General features: G+C 54.0%; 1 protein-coding gene across 1 annotated transcript in view; it reads left to right on the top strand.

Annotated features, from left to right (window-relative positions):
• The window catches only part of CHRNA7 (cholinergic receptor nicotinic alpha 7 subunit), a 51420-nt gene that overhangs the window by 17971 nt on the left and 15368 nt on the right, over nt 1-18081 (top strand). Inside the window, exons 3-4 of the mRNA XM_066239132.1 lie at nt 7329-7373; nt 13664-13773. Coding sequence (XP_066095229.1) covers nt 7329-7373; nt 13664-13773 — 155 coding nt within the window. The remainder of the gene's footprint in view (nt 1-7328; nt 7374-13663; nt 13774-18081) is intronic.

Below are 18081 nucleotides of genomic sequence, written 5' to 3' on the forward strand. Positions count from 1 at the left end.
TTTATTGATTTTTAGAGAGGAAGAGAGAGAGAGAGAGAGAGAAACATTGATTTTTTGTTGTTGCTCTTCCTTTTCTCCTTTTTATCCTCATTTTTCTTCTCCTCCTCCTCCTCCTTTTTCTTCTTTTTGTTATTTTCTGAAGCGAGAAGCAGGGAGGCAGAGAGACAGACTCCCGCATGCGCCTGACCGGGATCCATCCGGCACGCCCACCAGGGGGCGATGCTCTGCCCATCTGGGGTGTTGCTCTGATGTGACCAGAGCTATTCTAGCACCTGAGGCAGAGGCTGTGGAGCCATCCTCAGTGCCTGGGCCAACCTTGCTTCAATGGACCCTTGGCTGTGGAAGGGGAAGAAAGAGACAGAGAGAAAGGAGAGGGGGAGGGGTGGAGAAGCACATGGGCGCTTCTCCTGTGTGCCCTGGCCGACTAATCAAACCCAGGACTTCTACATGCTGGGCCAGTGCTCTACTGCTGAGCCAGCCGGCCAGGGATTTTTGCACTTCTTGATGCCTTCATTGGTTGATTCTTGTGTGTGCCCTGACCGGGGATCAAATCTGCAACCTTGGTGTATCAGGATGACGCTCTAGCCACTGAGCTACCCAGCCAGGGCGAGGGGACCTCAGTCTTGATGGGACACCCTGCATCCTGTTTCCCAACAGGATTCACTGGACGAGCCTGAGGTCGAGGCTCTAACCCTTCCCATAACTCAGGCACCGGGAGGTGTCCGGCTGTGCGTAGGGCTGCTGCCTCGGGCCCAGAGGGACATTATAACTAACTCATGTGTTTTCTTGGTTGTAAACCGTGAAGGAAATGCCTGGACTTGAGCTCAGTGAGGGTGATGGCTCAAGCGTAAAGAGAATTTATTGTTCCCGTCCGGGGAGCGTTTTGACAAACCTTGATTCATGGGTCACGCAGAGTGACTAGAGCCCTGTCTCCCCCCCTTCCCATGGGCTCCACAGTCTCCCCGCCCCTCCCTGACCACCTCCACTGCCCGCACTGGAGCTAGGGTCTCTCCTTGGTCGGGTTCCACGGTCACAAGCCACTTCAGAGGTGGTATTCTTACAAATTTGTCATTTGAGGGCAGAGAGGGAGGCCTTCCCCTTACAGAGATGGCGACAGGACCCTTTAGTCCCAGAGCCCCTTCCCACTTCCCCGGGGGAGAATGGGCCCCCCCCGGCTGGAGATGGGGTCCACCCACATGGCTGCAAGGTTGGGTGGGGCAGTGACTCTCCTGGGGGACCCTCTCGGACCTTCACACCCGGGAGCAGAGGGAGCAACGTAGCCATGGGTGTGTTCCCTGCACAGTGGCATTGGGCAGTGGGTTTTATAAGGGGAAAATAACTGACATCGCTCCGAGCAAGGCCCTACGCTTAGAGACACACACGCCCCTGTCCACCTGGCATCAATTTCTCAAAGGAGTCGGCCTGAGGGGCCGGTTATCCACACTGTGTTACGACGTGATTTATGGGAGACTGCGTCAAAAAGGCATTACACACTGACTTCTGTGTGTGTGTGTGTGTGTGTGTGTGTGTGTGTGTGTGTAACATTTAGAAAAATGCCCTTGGCCCTGGCCGGTTGGCTCAGCGGTAGAGCGTCGGCCTGGCGTGTGGGGGACCCGGGTTCGATTCCCGGCCAGGGCACATAGGAGAAGTGCCCATTTGCTTCCCCACCCCACCCCCTCCTTCCTCTCTGTCTCTCTCTTCCCCTCCCGCAGCCAAGGCTCCATTGGAGCAAAGATGGCCCGGGTGCTGAGGATGGCTCCTTGGCCTCTGCCCCAGGCGCTAGAGTGGCTCTGGTCGCGGCAGAGCGACGCCCCGGAGGGGCAGAGCATCGCCCCTGGTGGGCAGAGCTTCGCCCCTGGTGGGCGTGCTGGGTGGATCCCGGTCAGGCGCATGCGGGAGTCTGTCTGACTGTCTCTCCCTGTTTCCAGCTTCAGAAAAATACAAAAAAAAAAAAAAAAAAAAGAAAGAAAAAAAGAAAAATGCCCTCTCTTTAAAGTTTCGCGGTGTTAATTTCAGATAGCATTGACCAACACCGTCTGTGGGGCAGACCACATAACTGTCCGTCCTCTGCCCATTTTTCTATCGGATTGTCTGCCTTTCTATCGATTGGGTAAGAGTCTGTGTCCTATTCGGATGAGTTCTTTTCGTTGGACCTAAAATCTCGCTGACTCAGGGGGAAAAAAAATCACACACTCAATCAACGTCTCTGTCTTTGCTACCGGGACAAAAATACGGCCAGTGGGAGACTGAATGGGACAGGAGTTGTTCTCGTCATAAAGGACGGCATGCTACGCAGATAGGAATCTGTGTTCACCCAGGCACTTCCTGCGCCGACAAGGACGTCGACGCCGTTAGATCTGTTGTGATCTGTTTGTTTGTTGTTGTTGTTCCCCCAACATCTACCCCAAAAGCAAAGAAAAAGGGTTCAGAGTTCTTGCAAACTACTGGGGAGTGATGCAGCCGCATAACTCCTGTAAGAATAACGGCTGTAAAAAAAAATGCAAGACAGCACATTACACACGATGGAGGGAGCTGGGCTCTAGAGCCGACACATGACTCTTCAGGAGATGGATTTTAAAAAGCTCAGCCAGCCCTGGTAGGTTGGCTCAGTGGTAGAGTGCCGGCCCAGAATGTGGAAGTCTTGAGTTTGATTCCCGACCAGGAATTGAAAGCACCCATCTGCTTCTCCACCCTTCCCCCTCTCCTTTCTCTCTGTCTCTCTCTTCCCCTCCCACAGCCGAGGCTCCACTTGAGCAAAGATGGCCCGGGCGCTGGGGATGGCTCTGTGGCCTCTGCCTCAGGTGCTAGAATGGCTCTGGTTGCAACAGAGCAACACCTCAGATGGGCAGAGCGTCGCCCCCTGGTGGGCATGCCGGGTGGATCTTGGGCACATGTGGGAGTCTGTCTCTCTGCCTCTCCGCTTCTCACTTCAGAAAAAGAAAAGAAAAAAAAAAAAGCTCCTCCACTTAAATCAGTGTGCTTATTTATTTATTTATTTTATGCTCATATAAAGCCACTTGGTTGAGGTCAGATGGGCATCGGGAAAAGCTATGCCTATGGAATGAGTCCAGTTTCATGGGTTTGGAAAGGGGGTAGGCATCCGCCCCCGAGACGAGACCTTCACCACCGTTGACACCATCCACGTGGGTACCTCCAAAAGTTTCTTCTGGCCCTCTTTCTATATTTATTATTTACTATCATTATTATTATTATTATTATTATTATATCCTCTTCGCAAATTTTAAGTACGACCACACAGGGTTAACTCTCGGCTCCACACCGCAGAGCAGATCTCCAGAGCCTGTTCACCTCCCGGAAAGGGGCTTCTGTGTCCTTGGATGAAACACCCCCATTCCCACTCCCCCGCCCCCCACGGTGGGGACAGTCCCGTTCCTTTTCCTCTCTGCTCCTACGGTATTGCGTCTTGCAAGTGGAATCCTGATATTCGTCTTTTCTGTGTGTGCTTGGCTTAGATCACTCAGCATAAAATCCTCTAGGTTCATTCACGCCATCGCCAATGTGGGGATTTACTCTTTTCTTTTTTTTTTTTTTAAGGATGAGTAATATTCTGAAGTGCTCAGGTTCAAAAGCAAGCAAGAGACGGCAAGGCCAGTCGGCTTTACGGGGTGCTTGGCCACCTCGGTCTTCAGCGGTTCCCTGGCACACAGGTCCTGTCTCCTATGTGTGTCCCCGGGGCTGGGAAGGGGAGAAGCCATGACCTCTCTGAGGACACAGGGTGCGCGTGGAGGGCATGAGGGTTCCAGTCTCTTTGGGGTTTCTTTGGGGTCACGGGGTGTACGAGTGAAGGCTCATCCCAGGGACTCTGTCCCCTGATCCATCAGGGTACAACTTGTCTGTCATCTTCCCCGAAGCCGCCCTGACCCTGTTCTCTGTGTCCTTGCCACTGTTTGGGATGATAGTGTATCATTGTTGAACTGTGTCACTCCCCCCTCCCCGTTCCCCAATTCCCCTCTCCCTGTTCCCCGTGAGCTCAGAAACAACCTCTGTCCAGGTCCCCACTGAACCTGTCACGCTGGCCTAAGGCGTCAGACAGGAAGCGCTCCACAAATACGTGTGGAATGAGTGAGCCGATGAATGAGTGAACATCTGGCTAGACTCTGGCGTACACCAGGAACTCGTGTGCGGCACCGAGGACCTTAGACTCAACAATGCCTCAGACAGAGCAACTGGAACGACACAGGGGTCTGTCTCACGGCTCCAAAGGGCCGGATGTCCAAGATCAAGGCGCTGACCCGGGGTGGTGTCCGGCCAGGACCTGCTTCCTGGTTCACAGACAGCTGTCTTCTCAGAGAGCAGAAAGGGGGCAAGGGAGTAGTTCTTGGGTCCCTTTTATGAAAGGGGCACTAATCCCTCGCAGGAGGGCAACACCCTCCAGACCCGATCACCTCCCCAAAGCCCCCACCTCCTGATCGGATCCCAGTGGGGGGGCGGGTTCAGCTTTGCCATATGAACTGGGGAGGAGCAGTGGGAGTGGGAAGGAAGTGTGACAACCTGGAGCAGACGGAGAGAGCCAAGAGAGTCAGCCAGCGAACGAGCAGAGCAAGCGGGAGGCCCTGGGCAAGGAGGGGAGGGAAGGGGGCCGGCTGGGGAAACGCCAACCTGCAGCCTCTCTGGGTTCCCGTTCCGGGAGCTGGTCCTCCCCTACCTGGCATCCCGAGGACGCGAGGACGCGCTCAGAGGGCTGTTGCCTAGCCCCTCGTGTCGATCACAGTTTTCGCCATGCTGTCCTCGGGCTCCATGCTCCGCGGAAACCCCCGTGTTCGCGCTGATGAGGTTTCGGGCTAGAGCGTCCCGGAGCGAAGGTGGACGCCTGCCTTTTTAAATTAGATTAGTGGTCATCAGACTCCCCAACCGCAGAGCCTTTCTCCAGGAAGAGGAAGACGCCCGGGGCAATGAAAGGCAAGAGAGAAAGCCACCCCGGACAGATCGCTGGCTAAGTTTAAGTCCACTAACAACAACAAGAAAGCAACTCCTTAACAATGAATACACCGAAGACACGGAGACGCGTCCTAAAGGAGCTCCTCGGTGTTTTTCCGGTAACACCGGGGGCTGGCGTGGTGCTGGAGAACTCGCAGTTCCAGCATATGACTCCGTGCAGGAGGTGTTTGCTCAGCAGAGAGAGGGTGGAGGAAGCTTCGCTCAACAGCTTTTCCCAGCCGAAAATCTCGGCATGTTCTCTTTGGCAAAATGGGATTTTTTTGTTTTGTTTTGTTTTCTGTACTCAGATTGGCAGCTTCCTCTAGACATGGCCTCCCAGCCTGGGACCCTCCTGCACCCCAGGGGGGCTCATCCTCTGTCTCTCTCGCCATGCAGCCTACCTTCTCTGCAAGATTCATACCCCTCTGAAGGCCCAGTCTCGCCTCTCGAAGGGGCCCAGTGTGTGAGAACAGCAAAGGCAGGGACACAAGGATGCACCAGTTTTTTGCAAACTCTGTGCACAGGCGACACATTATTTATCTTAAGGAGAAGTAGCATCTGCACCTTCTGGGCGTCCCTGTCCCTTGGCCACGCCCCCGCAGGCGTCTGTGTTCTTTCTGCCTGAGATGTGTCGGTGAATGCCATCATGCCGTCGGCGGTGAACGGGGCCAGACAGTTCCCACTGGAGGCGCTCCTGGGCTCAGCCCCCCCTGGCATGTCCGCATGGGATCGTTAAGGAGGACTTGCACCTGGAGGGGGTGGAGCTGTCTAGTTTGCGGAATCCTTCGGGGTGGGAAGGGAGTGTGACATACCAGCTGACCACGTTCTCAGTCTAAGTGCTGCAGGAAACTCTCTCTCTGGTCCTGGACGAGCGTGGTCTGGGTGTGGCTCAGGCATGTTGGGTTTGACCAGCCACGGTGAATAGCTGGTGGTGTCCTCGTTGGACAAAGCCAGTCGATGTTGACGAGTAGGTTGTTTTTTTTCAGGTGCCCTGTGCCAGGGAAGAGCCACAGTGGATACACTGCTGGGCCCCCTTCTGGATGCTACATAGAGGTAGTTTGGAGATGTTGGAAAAGGGGGTTTTTGAGTGAACTCCACGTAGGAATGAACGTCCCTCGCCTCCTTCCTGACCCTTAGTTTGCTCACCTGGAAAGGATTTACCTTGCGGATGTATGTTGGGGGCTTCGCAAGCCACCTGTTAGATAAAAGGTGAGAGGAAAGGAGGCCTCCCCACAGGGGACCGGTACACACAGGGGCCACACGGCACTCAGTAATAGCCCACAAGGCGGCCGCTGTCACACTCCCTTTCCCACAGGGAGGACAGCGTAAACGTTTACATTGTTCTGTTTGAAACTCAATACAATCTGGCAACACTCTTGACTTTTAAAAATTAGACTTTGGCACCACATTTAATTTTTTTAAAAGTATATCCCCATGTATAAGACCATAAACTATTTTTAAAATAAACCCTGGCTGGTTAGCTCAGAGCATCGTCCCAACACACCAAGGTTGTGGGTTCGATCCCTGGTCAGGACACAAACATGAATCAACCAGTGAGTGCATAAATAAATGAAACAACAAATTGATCTCTCTCTCACTCTCACTCTCTTTCTCAAATCAATTAAAAAACTGTAATTATTTTAAAATAAAAAAAATAAGGCTCTGAATGGTTGGCTCAGTAGTAGAGCATCAGCTCTGTGTGTGGATGCCCGGGTTCGATTCCCCGCCAGGGCACACAGGAGAAGCGCCCATCTGCTTCTCCACCCCTCCCCCTCTCCTTCCTCTCTGTCTCTCTCTTCCCCTCCCGCAGCCAAGGCTCCATTGGAGCAAAGTTGTCCCGGGTGCTGAGGATGGCTCCATGGCCTCTGCCTCAGGTGCTAGAGTGGCTCTGGTTGTAACAGAGCGACGCCCCAGATGGGCAGAGCATCGCCCCCTGGTGGGCATGCTGAGTGGATCCCGGTCGGGCTCATGCGGGAGTCTATCTCTGCCTTCTCTCCTCTCACTAAATTAAGAAAGAAAGAAAGAAAGAAAGAAAGAAAGAAAGAAAGAAAGAAAGAAAGAAAGAAAGAAAAAGAAAAATAGAAAAATAAGCTAAACCACTAGCAGGGGTCCCAATGATGGGGTTGTAGGGTTTTAATATGCCTTTCCGTCTTTCGGAAGTGCTCTCGACTAAATGTGCCTTACCTCGGAAGGAGCAGGGAAGGTTCACTCTGGGGCGACACGGCCCCGAGCAGGCTTGGGGAGCCCTTGGTGCCCCCTGATTTTTACACATTTCCCACCATTTCAACCATTTGACTCCTCTCTGAGTATAGGTATCCTTCCCTCTTTGGGGGTTCACACCAACCCTAGTTACAATTCTTCTCTCTCTCTCTCTTTCTTTTCCTTTAAAGGATGAGAAGAACCAAGTGCTCACCACCAACATCTGGCTGCAAATGGTAAGTGGCCACCGGGTTGTCCCCACCCGCGGGCGCCCCCTGCTCTTGCTTCTGAGACTCTTGTGTGTGAAGTGTAGGGGAGGTCCGGTGAGGAAACCCTAGTGCGTCCTCCCGCAGTGGGAAAAGCGAACAAGCGAGCTCTCTGGCCCCTTGTTACAAGGGCCCTAATGCCCCTTGATCGAGGATTGGATAAAGAAGATGGGGGGGTACATATATACAATGGAATACTACTCAGCCATAAGAAACGATGACACAGTATCATTTACAACAACCTGGATGGACCTTGAGAACGTGATACTGAGTGAAATAAGTAAATCAGAAAAAGCTCAACACTGTGATTTCACACAGAGGTGGGATACAAAGCTGAGACTCGTGGACACAGATAAGAGAGCAGTGGTTACGGGGGGGGGAGATGCAGGGGAGGGGAAGGGGGTGGGGGGAAGGGTATAAAGAGGGACAAATAGAAGCTGACAATATGATTTGGCTTTAGGTGATGGATAGACAACATAATTGACTGTTCAAATGATCGTGTGATGTTTGTCTGGAATCTGTGTACACTTATGGACCCATGCCACCCTGTTAAAATTAATTTTCTAAAAAAAAAGAGGGGGCACTAACCCCCTTCCTGGGGCTCCACCCTCATGACCTGATTGCCCCCCAAAGTCCCCGCCTCCAACCCCATCTCATTGGGATTGGGGTTTCAACAATAGGGCTTTCAGGGGGAGGCAGAGACGTGGTCCCAAGCACCCTGCTTCACTTTGTTTCCAAAGTGCCCCTCACCCCGTGACACCCCACTGGTTGTTTATCTGTGGGTGGGCTCCGCCTCCCCTTCCCCCCACTGCAGCGTGTGCATCAGAAGGGCAGGGCTCTCTTAGGCGTTGTCCACTAGCCCTCCACAGACCCCGAATACCTCTGGATAATGAATAAATGAAACACAAAAAATAAAGACTTCAAGGGGACCCTGGGAGGGGCTACCACACTGTGACACACCGTAAAGCCAGCCCCCAAATATTATTTGAACACTGGTGTAAGATGAAGCTCAAGGCATTCTGGGCTAGGGGTGATGTCAACCTCCCTCCCTCCCTCCCTCCCTCCCTCCCTCCCTCCCTCCCTCCCTCCCTTCCTTTCCTTCTTCCTTCCTTCCTTCCTTCCTTCCTTCCTTCCTTCCTTCCTTCCTTCCTTCCTTCCTTCCTTCCTTTCCTTCTTCCTCCCTCCCTCCCTCCCTCCCTCCCTCCCTCCCTCCCTCCCTCCCTTTCTCTCTTTTTTTTCTCTCTTTCCTTCTTTCTTTTTCTATTTCAAATAAAATTGGATGTATCTTGTGCTCCTTAAACCACAGAGCTGCTGTGGACTTTGTGCTTATATATATATATAGAGAGAGAGAGACACCTAATACGCTCACGTAGCCGGTCACGGGCAGCTCTGTCCCCCCTCACTGCCTCCGCTCTTAGCCCTCCGTCACTAACTGATTGTCAGCGGCACTGAGGATTTGCTGGTTTTACTGGGTGGGCACGTACTGCTGCTTTGAGTTCAGCGGCTCCATAAATAAGCATGCTTGTTTGGGGAGAGGCGGGGGTGTCTCCCGAGACCTCTCAATCTCTCTCAAGCGCAGCATCGCTCTAATTGAGACTTGTACCCGGGGGGGGGGGCGCCAGACACCTTCCACTTCGTTTGTTTTAAAACTCACTTCCTTGATCTCATTTGCGTATTGGAGTCCTCGCTTGGAGCACCGGCTAGGGAGGCATTGACGTGCAGCAGACCCTGGAAGGGGGGGGGGAACCCAGAGGCCATTTACAGTCAGGCTGTGCAGTATATGGTGTGTGTGTGTGTATTTGTGTGTGTGTGTGTGTGTGTGTGTGTGTGTGTGTGTGTGTATATATATATATATATATATATATATAAATAAAAGGTTAACATATCAAGAGCAAGTCACTCCCTGGAGATGTCACAGGAGGCACTGTGGCCGGCGAAGCTCACAGGTAGGAGAACTCTCTGCTGTTTATAGATCTGAATGGAAAAGCCAGGGACACAGCCTGGACTCATCCAGGTGGGAAGAGCCAAGCGCAAGTCCAGGTGGGGAACCACTAACGCCTGCTTGCGGGGGGCACACCACAGGGAGCCGAGACCAGGGGCCTTCCGAGCCCAGGACACATGGACCTAGAAGGTCACCTCGGTGGCTGTCATAGCAGCCGAGACCCTGACTCCCGGCTGGCTTGTCAGGAACCCCGAGTTCCTGGGGTTTGGCACTGACCTCAGTAGTGACCTGACCGAACCTCCGCCCCATCCGGTGCTTCCGCCTGAACAACAGGTTTCGTTTCCACCGCGGCCACAGCCTGGACCTGAGGGACTCAGAGGTCACCATGGCAACCCCAGAAGCAGCCCCAGGACCACTTCTAAGACACCTGTCACCTTGGTGCTGGGTCTGTAGGCTCCCCCAATGGGACCCGCCCCTCCTCAATTCCTCCCGGATAATGATGGGCGTATGTATCCGAGAGAGCAAGTCTATGTTTCAAGCTCACAGGCCGGGGTCCCGAGGGACTGTGGACCTGTGTACCGGCAGCCCAGGAAATCGGGGTCTTAGCCATTCACAGGAGCTGAATTCTTGTTCCAAACACCTGAACCCTCACCGTGTGTTCCGTGGCATCTCAGGTCAATATTCTGCAAACACTAGATTTCTCTATACGCCCAACGTAGAAGAGGAAAGAAGGTTAAAAAAAAAAATACAGTGAGTTCTTCCTGACCGACTGTTTATTGATTTTGTTTTCTCTCCTGACCCTCGCCCAGGGTTCTGTCCAGCTCTCCCGGTCCTCAGCCCGCAGGGAAGAGAAGGCGGCTGACCTCTCTCTTTCCCTCATCCCAGTTCTGGGAGGAAGTGGCGGGTGTACTGTGCTCTGTGGATCTGTTTTGATTATTTCAGAAGTCCTGCGGGATGTAATCTGATTTAGTCCATGAAAGAAATGGCAGAAGCCATTCGGTTTCTGCAGAGATCTGTGAGCCACCCAGAGACTCACAGGGGCTCTTAGAGAGAAAAATAAAAGTCTTCTTTTTGTTCAGAATTTGGACCATTCTAGCTCTGGTTTTCCAGTCCTTCTTATGCTATTGTCTACTTTTATTATTATTATTATTATTATTTTTACTTGCTAATTATTTTTTGTATTTTTCTGAACTAAGAAGCAGGGAGGCAGAGAGACTCCCACATGTGCCCGACCGGGATCCACCTGGCACGCCCACCAGGGGGTGATGCTCTGCCCATCTGGGGCGTCGCTCTGCCACAACCAGAGCCACTCTAGTGCCTGAGGCAGAGGCCATGGAGCCATCCTCAGCACCCGGGCCAACTTTGCTCCAATGGAGCCTTGGCTGTGGGAGGGGAAGAGAGAGACAGAGAGGAAGCAGAGGGGGAGGGGTGGAGAAGCAGATGGGCGCTCCTCCTGTGTGCCCTGGCCGGGAATCGAACCCAGGACTCCTGCACACCAGGCCGATGCTCTACCACTGAGCCAGCAGCCAGGGCTTTACTTGTTAATTTTAATGATGGACCTAATGGCACCCACGAGGTCGATGTCAGATTATAACCTGCATTTCTTTCCAAAGCGTCTCCTTTTTCATTTCCAAACTCTCTACCACGTCACGCCCTGTGCTCAGAGATCAGCGCATCGGCGGCTAGCTGAGGGGCCGCAGCCTCGCCGTCAAGGCTGACGTCTCGATCATGATCTCAGACTGCAAGAGAACAAAGTCTGGGGGCCAGGAGAGAAGCAGGGGGCCCCCACTTTCTTTCTCTAATATCAAAACAGTCGACCGGAAGACTTGTCAAAACTGACGGAGTTCTTTCAACAGCAGATACGTGGCGTCTCCCACACCAGCAACCCAGGCTCTGGTTTTCAGGACGCCACCTGGGCGTCCACCCATGTGACTCTGTTTTTTTTTTTTCTTTCTTTTTTTTACAGAGACAGAGAGTCAGAGAGAGGGATAGACAGGGACAGACAGACAGGAACGGAGAGATGAGAAGCATCAATCATTAGTTTTTCGCTGTGTGTTGCAACACCTTAGTTGTTCATTGATTGCTTTCTCATATGTGCCTTGACCACGGGCCTTCAGCAGACCGAGTAACCCCTTGCTCGAGCCAGCGACCTTGGGCTCAAGCCAGTGAGCTTTTGCTCCAACCAGATGAGCCTGTGCTCAAGTTGGAGACCTCGGGGTCTCGAACCTGGGTCTTCCGCATCCCAGTCTGACGCTCTATCCACTGCGCCACTGCCTGGTCAGGCCATGTGACTCTGTTTTGACACCTTCTTCCCCAAGAGCATCAGAGCTCACCAGTTAGGGGCTCACTCAGTCCCACCAGGCTGCCCACACTTCCACCCAATGCCCACGTTCTCCGTGCCCCATCTCCTCACCACCCACGTTTAATTAGCAACATCGGCTGGGTGGGGGCGGAGTCTCTGTTGCTCAGACAATACCCTGGCACCATATGCATGGACACGCCCCCATTCTCTAAGGTCCGTTGCAGTAAGATGACATCATTCACCTGGACACCCCCTCCCCTTCCTTGTATGATTCCAGTCTGACCCAGAACTACGGGGACAGCCTTCCCAAGGGGCTTGGCTCCCTGCTGAGACCCTCTGGGACATGGCCTGCGACTTCTGCTTCCTGAAACTCAGCTTGGGAGTTCCGAGAATGCAATTTCCCCCATCTCAACAGTTCTGAAGATTCACATTTTTGTCCCCCTTTTTGATGTGGTTTTGGTAACTTTGCATTTCACACGTTGAGTCTGAGCCGTGGGGAGGGAGGTAGTTTGTACCTCACGTAAGTATACATACATATGCAGGCTTTGCTGCAGGGAGACGTTTGATTATGAGGAGCCTCCGGGGTCCCTGCTGGGTGAGAAGCAGCCTGTAGCTTTCTAACTCTGAGAGAATCTGGCTCCCAAGGACTTGAGGACCTAGGGGGTCTGGGTGCAAGATGGCAGCGGTGGGTAACGTGGGTGCAGGATGGGCACAGCCCCTGATTGTAGGAGCCACTGAGCCCAAACCTACAGGTCCTGCAACCCGGGCTGGGTGATGCTGCTTGTAGAGTCCCTGCTGGCTGGTCCCACCAGAACCGTCTTTACAGAGATCTCGGTCCAGGTAGGGCTGGTGTGGGTGGTGTTGGGTCACAGGGCCCCAGGCATTGTTGTCCCCTGGCGGACACCACTCAAGACCCAATTTAGTCCTGGCCAGCTGGCTCAGCGGTAGAGCATCAGCCTGGCATGTGGAAGTCCCAGGTTCGATTCCCGGCCAGGGCACACAGGAGAAGCACCCATCTGCTTCTCTACTCTTCCCCCTCTCCTTCTTCTCTCTCTCTTCCCCTCTCACAGCCAAGGCTCCATTGGAGCAAAGTTGCCCCCCTGGGCACTGAGGATGGCTCCATAGCCTCCGCCTCAGGCACTAGAATGGCTCCAGTTGCAACGGAGCATCACCCCCTGGTGGGCAGAGCATCGCCCCCTGGTGGGCATGCCGAGTGGATCCTGCTCGGGCGCATGCAGGAGTCTGTCTGTCTGCCTCCTCGCTTCTCACTTCAGAAAAATACAAAAAAAAAAAAAAAAAAAAAAGACCCAATTTAGGGCTTGACCCCAGGGAGCTGCACATCATGCCCACATGTTCATAGATATTTCCCCAGTCCTCACCTATACGCCCTTGCGTCTTGAGTGAGCTTGTGACCGCCAAGACCAAGCATGTGCATTTTGGGACATCAGAAGCACTGTTCCTGCTTCTTGTACCCCATGCACCCCCCCCAACAAGCCCTTAGAAGTTTCTGAGACGCTCCCCCTGCCACCGCGTGAAGCCGTTTCATGGAAGTGAACAATCTATGTTTTTCCCAGCCTGGGTCTTCTTCCTGTGGAACTAGGTGAATTTATTTTTGCAAAGCATCCTGGTGGAAAATTCTGTAAGCAAACCACGTCTTCATTCGGCTAGAAAACACCCATCTGTCAGGGAGGGGAAGGCTGGGGGCGGGACGAGGTGTGTGTGTGTAGCAGGCCGTGGACTGGAGCCGCGGACTGGAGTGCACTTGAACCTCTCCCTCTGAACACGGCCCTGGTGACACGCTAGGTCTTAAATGGGACATTGATGTTCTCTGTGGTCATTTTGGAAGGGATTATTTAATTCTCGGTGTCTTTCTATTTTTATAGATAGCTAGTCAATTATGGAAATAAAATGTCTGGGACTCTCTCTGGGATTGGCACTGACCTCACCGTCTCACAGAAGCGCGGTTCGGGAGGCCAGGAAGCCAAGCGCCTCTAGCGCCGTTGTCTTGTATTTCAGTCCTGGACAGATCACTACTTACAGTGGAACACGTCGGAGTACCCGGGCGTGACGACCGTCCGCTTTCCCGACGGGCAGATCTGGAAGCCTGACATCCTGCTGTATAACAGGTAACCCCCCGGGGCCCGAGGAGAAACCATCTAGTTCTTTTTTTTTTTTTTTTTTGTATTTTTCTGAAGCTGGAAACGGGAGAGACAGTCAGACAGACTCCCGCATGTGCCCGACCGGGATCCACCCGGCACGCCCACCAGGGGGCAACGCTCTGCCCACCAGGGGGCGATGCTCTGCCCTCCGGGGCGTCGCTCCGCCACGACCAGAGCCACTCTAGCGCCTGGGGCAGAGGCCAAGGAGCCATCCCCAGCGCCCGGGCCATCTTTGCTCCAATGGAGCCTTGGCTGCGGGAGGGGAAGAGAGAGACAGAGAGGAAGGAGGGGGGGGGTGGAGAAGCAGATGGGCGCTTCTCCTGTGTGCCCTGGCCGGGAATCGAACCTGGGTCCCCCGCACGCCAGGCCGAAGCTCTACCACTGAGCCAACCGGCCAGGGCCGAAACCATCTAGTTCTTGACCGTGTTCACCAGCAAGCGCGCTTGCAGAGTTTGTAGCTACGTCCCAGGCCCTCTCTCTGATTTGGGACCATGGCTCCAGACCAGGTTTGGGAAGGAGCCTTTGAGGAGTGGCCTTCAACCCTCTTTCCAGTGTGCCCAGTCTTGGCGTGTAGGCTCAGGTCAGCCGGTGGCCCAGGAGGGCCGTGTCTGCAGGGCCGTGCGTGACAGATGCAGAGACATTGTCACGCGTGTTGGTTCCGAGGTATGTTCTCGTGTGGCGTTTCTTTGCCTCCAAGGTACGGTCACAGCATAAGTTGCTGGCCCATGAGGGATGGGACCAGAGCCCACTGTTTGGACCCAGTCCTTGTGCTGCGTTGGGAGAGCCCTGTCCTCTCACACTGATGCATGAGGACTGTCACCTCGAAGCTACGCTTGGAAGCTTGTCCCACAGCCGATGGCAGAAAGGCAGGCGGTCATGTTTAATTGTCCTTCTCTGGAGGTCAGGAAAGGAGGGACTCATCTGTAACCCAAGGCTGTCTCTCTGGAAGACCAGATGCCACAGGGGCAGGTATCTGTGTGGATGCTGTTTCTAGAAGCATGACAAGTCTTTGCTAAACCACACTGGGAATTCAGAGCATCCTGCCATGACCAGTTCTATAAGATCTATAATGTGATAAACAGCCATGCACACACACACACACACACACACACACACACTTTTTTTTTGTATTTTTCTGAAGTGACAAGTGAGGAGGCAGAGAGACAGACTCCCGCATGCGCCCGACTGGGATCCACCCGGCATGCCCACCAGGGGGCGATGCTCTGCCCATCTTGGGGTGTCGCTCTGCCGCAACCAGAGCCATTCTAGCACCTGAGGCCATGAAGCCGTCCTCAGTGCCCAGGCCAACTTTGCTCCAATGGAGCCTTGACTGTGGGAGGGGAAGAGAGAGACAGAGAGGAAGGAGAGGGGGCGGGGTGGAGAAGCAGATGGGCGCCTCTCCTGTGTGCCCTGGCCAGGAATCGAACCTGGGACTTCCACACGCCAGGCTGATGCTCTACCACTGAGCCAGCTGGCCAGGGCCTATATCTATCTATCTATCTATCTATCTATCTATCTATCTATCTATCTATATATAGATACACACTTTTCCTCCAGTGAGGGCTGCAGCCACCTGTGCCTGGAAGGGAAGGAAGCCCTGTGTCTCCCTGACCACAGGCCACTGCCCTCCATGGTCACACGGTGGTCCCCTGAGATCGCAGTGTGCTTGTCCCACACTACCTGCCTCCAGGAGGCTGGCTGGCTCCAGTTCTCATGTCGGACGTGAACTCTTTCCGTTGCTTTAGCCGGCGGTCTCATTTCTCTTGAATCAATGGGCCTGTCCCCGGGAAGAGGGTCCCCTCCTGCTTGGCTGACACTCGTCAGCTTCTGAGAGTAGCGTGTGTGTTTGGGGGGAGCTCTTCCATCAGGAGGGGGGCCTGCTGTCCTTCTGGGCCTGCCGTGGCCCCACGTAAGCGTGGCCTCATGACCTGTCCATCCCGCGCCGTGCCCTGTTCCCATTGGACGTTCCCGCCCCAGCGGGAGCCGCTCGTGGTTTCTGAGATGCCAGTCACTTTCCCTGCTTCCAAGTGGCTGCTGCCCTGCACGCACCACCCATCTCTGTGTCACGGCCGCGATGGGCTGCTTCACCCCCCTGATGGATGCTGAACAAGGTCCGTGTGTCCAGCCAGCTGGCCAGGCTGCTCAGGGAGGGACATTTGCTCAGCACACACGCTGGCCAGGCGCTGACCTTGGGAGTTTCTTGCTTGGTTCATTCTGAAGCCTGTGGTTGAAGGATTTCTCTGCACACGGGCGTGTTCCAGGTGATGATGGCTTGTTGCGGTTTTCCCCTTAGGAAGTCCGAAAGGTAGTCAGAAAGCCTGACCTCTGGGACGTCTCAGTCGCTCCCTGTGCTGTGCAGCCTTGGGCAGCTGTCACAGCCTCTCTGGGCTTCTCCCAGCTGCAGCAGCTGCTCAGACAGAAAGCCTCATGATGATGCTGGTCTTCGTGGATGAAAATCTTGGTAGATGCCTCTCTGTTGCCTCTGCCGTTTTCAGACACTGAGCAGAATGTCACGGCCAGGAGGGACAGCAGGCAGAGTTCTCTAGGGATGTTTTGCAGCAGGGTGGCCGGGCCCACTGCCTCCTGCCAGGGGCACAGGGCCAGTCGACGGGGCAGCCCCCACCCCTGCACCCTGAGGACTGTGGGGCCGACGAAGCTCAAGCCCATGGCTTCTGGAGATGAGCTTATTGATTTTAGTGACACCAGAGAGAAAGAGCGAACATGACTGCAAGAGCCTGCGTAATAAATATGGGAGACAGGAATTCGATAGGACGTTCAGTCATCGACAGGAGCCAGCTGTGGCCGGGGCGGGGCGGGCAGGGCCATGGTGGGGGCCAAGGTCAGCCCTCTTACCTCCCCCTCGGCCTATTGTGAGGGTCCCCTGCCCATTTCTGCTGCCCACCAGGGCTGGGTGGTCTTCAGGAAGAAAGGAGAAGCTTCTTAACAATGAGTTTAAGGCTCTTAGGTACTCTTAGGGAACAGAGGGGAAGAGGGTTGCAGGGATGAGTACAAAAGGGGAAGGGATGAAGAGAAATAAAAAACAAAACCCCAAACGCAAAACATCTCATAGACACAGATGACAGTGTTGGGATTATGGAAGGGAAAGGGGGGTGGGGGGAGGTAGGGGAGGGTAGAGAGGGGTGGATGGTGGGGGAGGGAGACGTGACTTGAGGTGGTGAATGCACAATACAGTGTACAGGTGATGTGTTAACACCTGAAACCTGTATCAGTTTATTTTATTTTATCATTATTATTTTTATTTATCTGAAGTGAGAAGCCGGGAGGCAGTCAGACAGACTCCTGCATGCGCCCAACCAGGATCCACCTGGCACGCCCACCAGGGGGCGATGCTCTGCCCATCTGGGGCGTCGCTCTGTTGCAACTGGAGCCACTCTAGCACCTGAGGCAGAGGCCATGGAGCCATCCTCAGCGCCCGGGCCAACTTTGCTCCAGTGGAGCCTTGGCTGCGGGAGGGGAAGAGAGAGACAGAGAGGAAGGAGAGGGGGAGGGGTGGAGAAGCAGATGGGCACTTCTCCTATGTGCCCTGGGCTGGGAATCAAACCTGGGACTTCCACACGCCGGGCCGACGCTCTACCACTGAGCCAAACAGCCAGGGCTGTGTATCGTTTTATTAGGCAACATCACCCCAATAAATATAACACAAAATTTTTTTTAAAGATGAATACTTTTATGCCACTTGGGGACCTCAGACAGGGGCCACAGGTCCCCAGTTGATGTAGGAGGTCCCTCCCAAATGCTAGATCACAGGTCACCAGCTCATAGGTGGGCAGAGTGCCACATTGGTCCTGTTGCTCCTGTGCTTTCTACTCACCCTTCACGCACATGTAAATTTGCACAGATGACTTAACATCTTTGGACACGCGGTAACCCCCCAAAGGTAACCCCCCAAAAGCACGAATGGCACCTTCCCTCCCAAGGGCTGGGCGATCACCTCTCTTTTGTACCCTTTGTTCCATAGAGGCAAAGCCACAGGGAGCGTCACGGTGGGGCAGCAGGCTAGGAATGGAATTTTAACGCTTTGTTTCACACACTTCTGCACATCCCTTTGTACGAGCCGTCTGACACTGCGTCAGAAGGCCAGCCAAGGCCACGAGCAGACGCAGGGGGATGGCGTCCACCCACCTCTCTGTCCCTCCACGGGTTGTGGAGAGTTCAGTGAACCATCCTGGGTCCCAAAACTAATTAGCCATGAACCCTCAGAGATCTAAGAGAAGAGATTGATTTGGGCGCATTAGGGGGGGGGGGCCCTGATGG

This window comes from Saccopteryx bilineata, chromosome 7, assembly GCF_036850765.1.
Source record: "Saccopteryx bilineata isolate mSacBil1 chromosome 7, mSacBil1_pri_phased_curated, whole genome shotgun sequence".
In the NCBI taxonomy this organism is placed as follows: Eukaryota; Metazoa; Chordata; class Mammalia; order Chiroptera; family Emballonuridae; genus Saccopteryx; species Saccopteryx bilineata.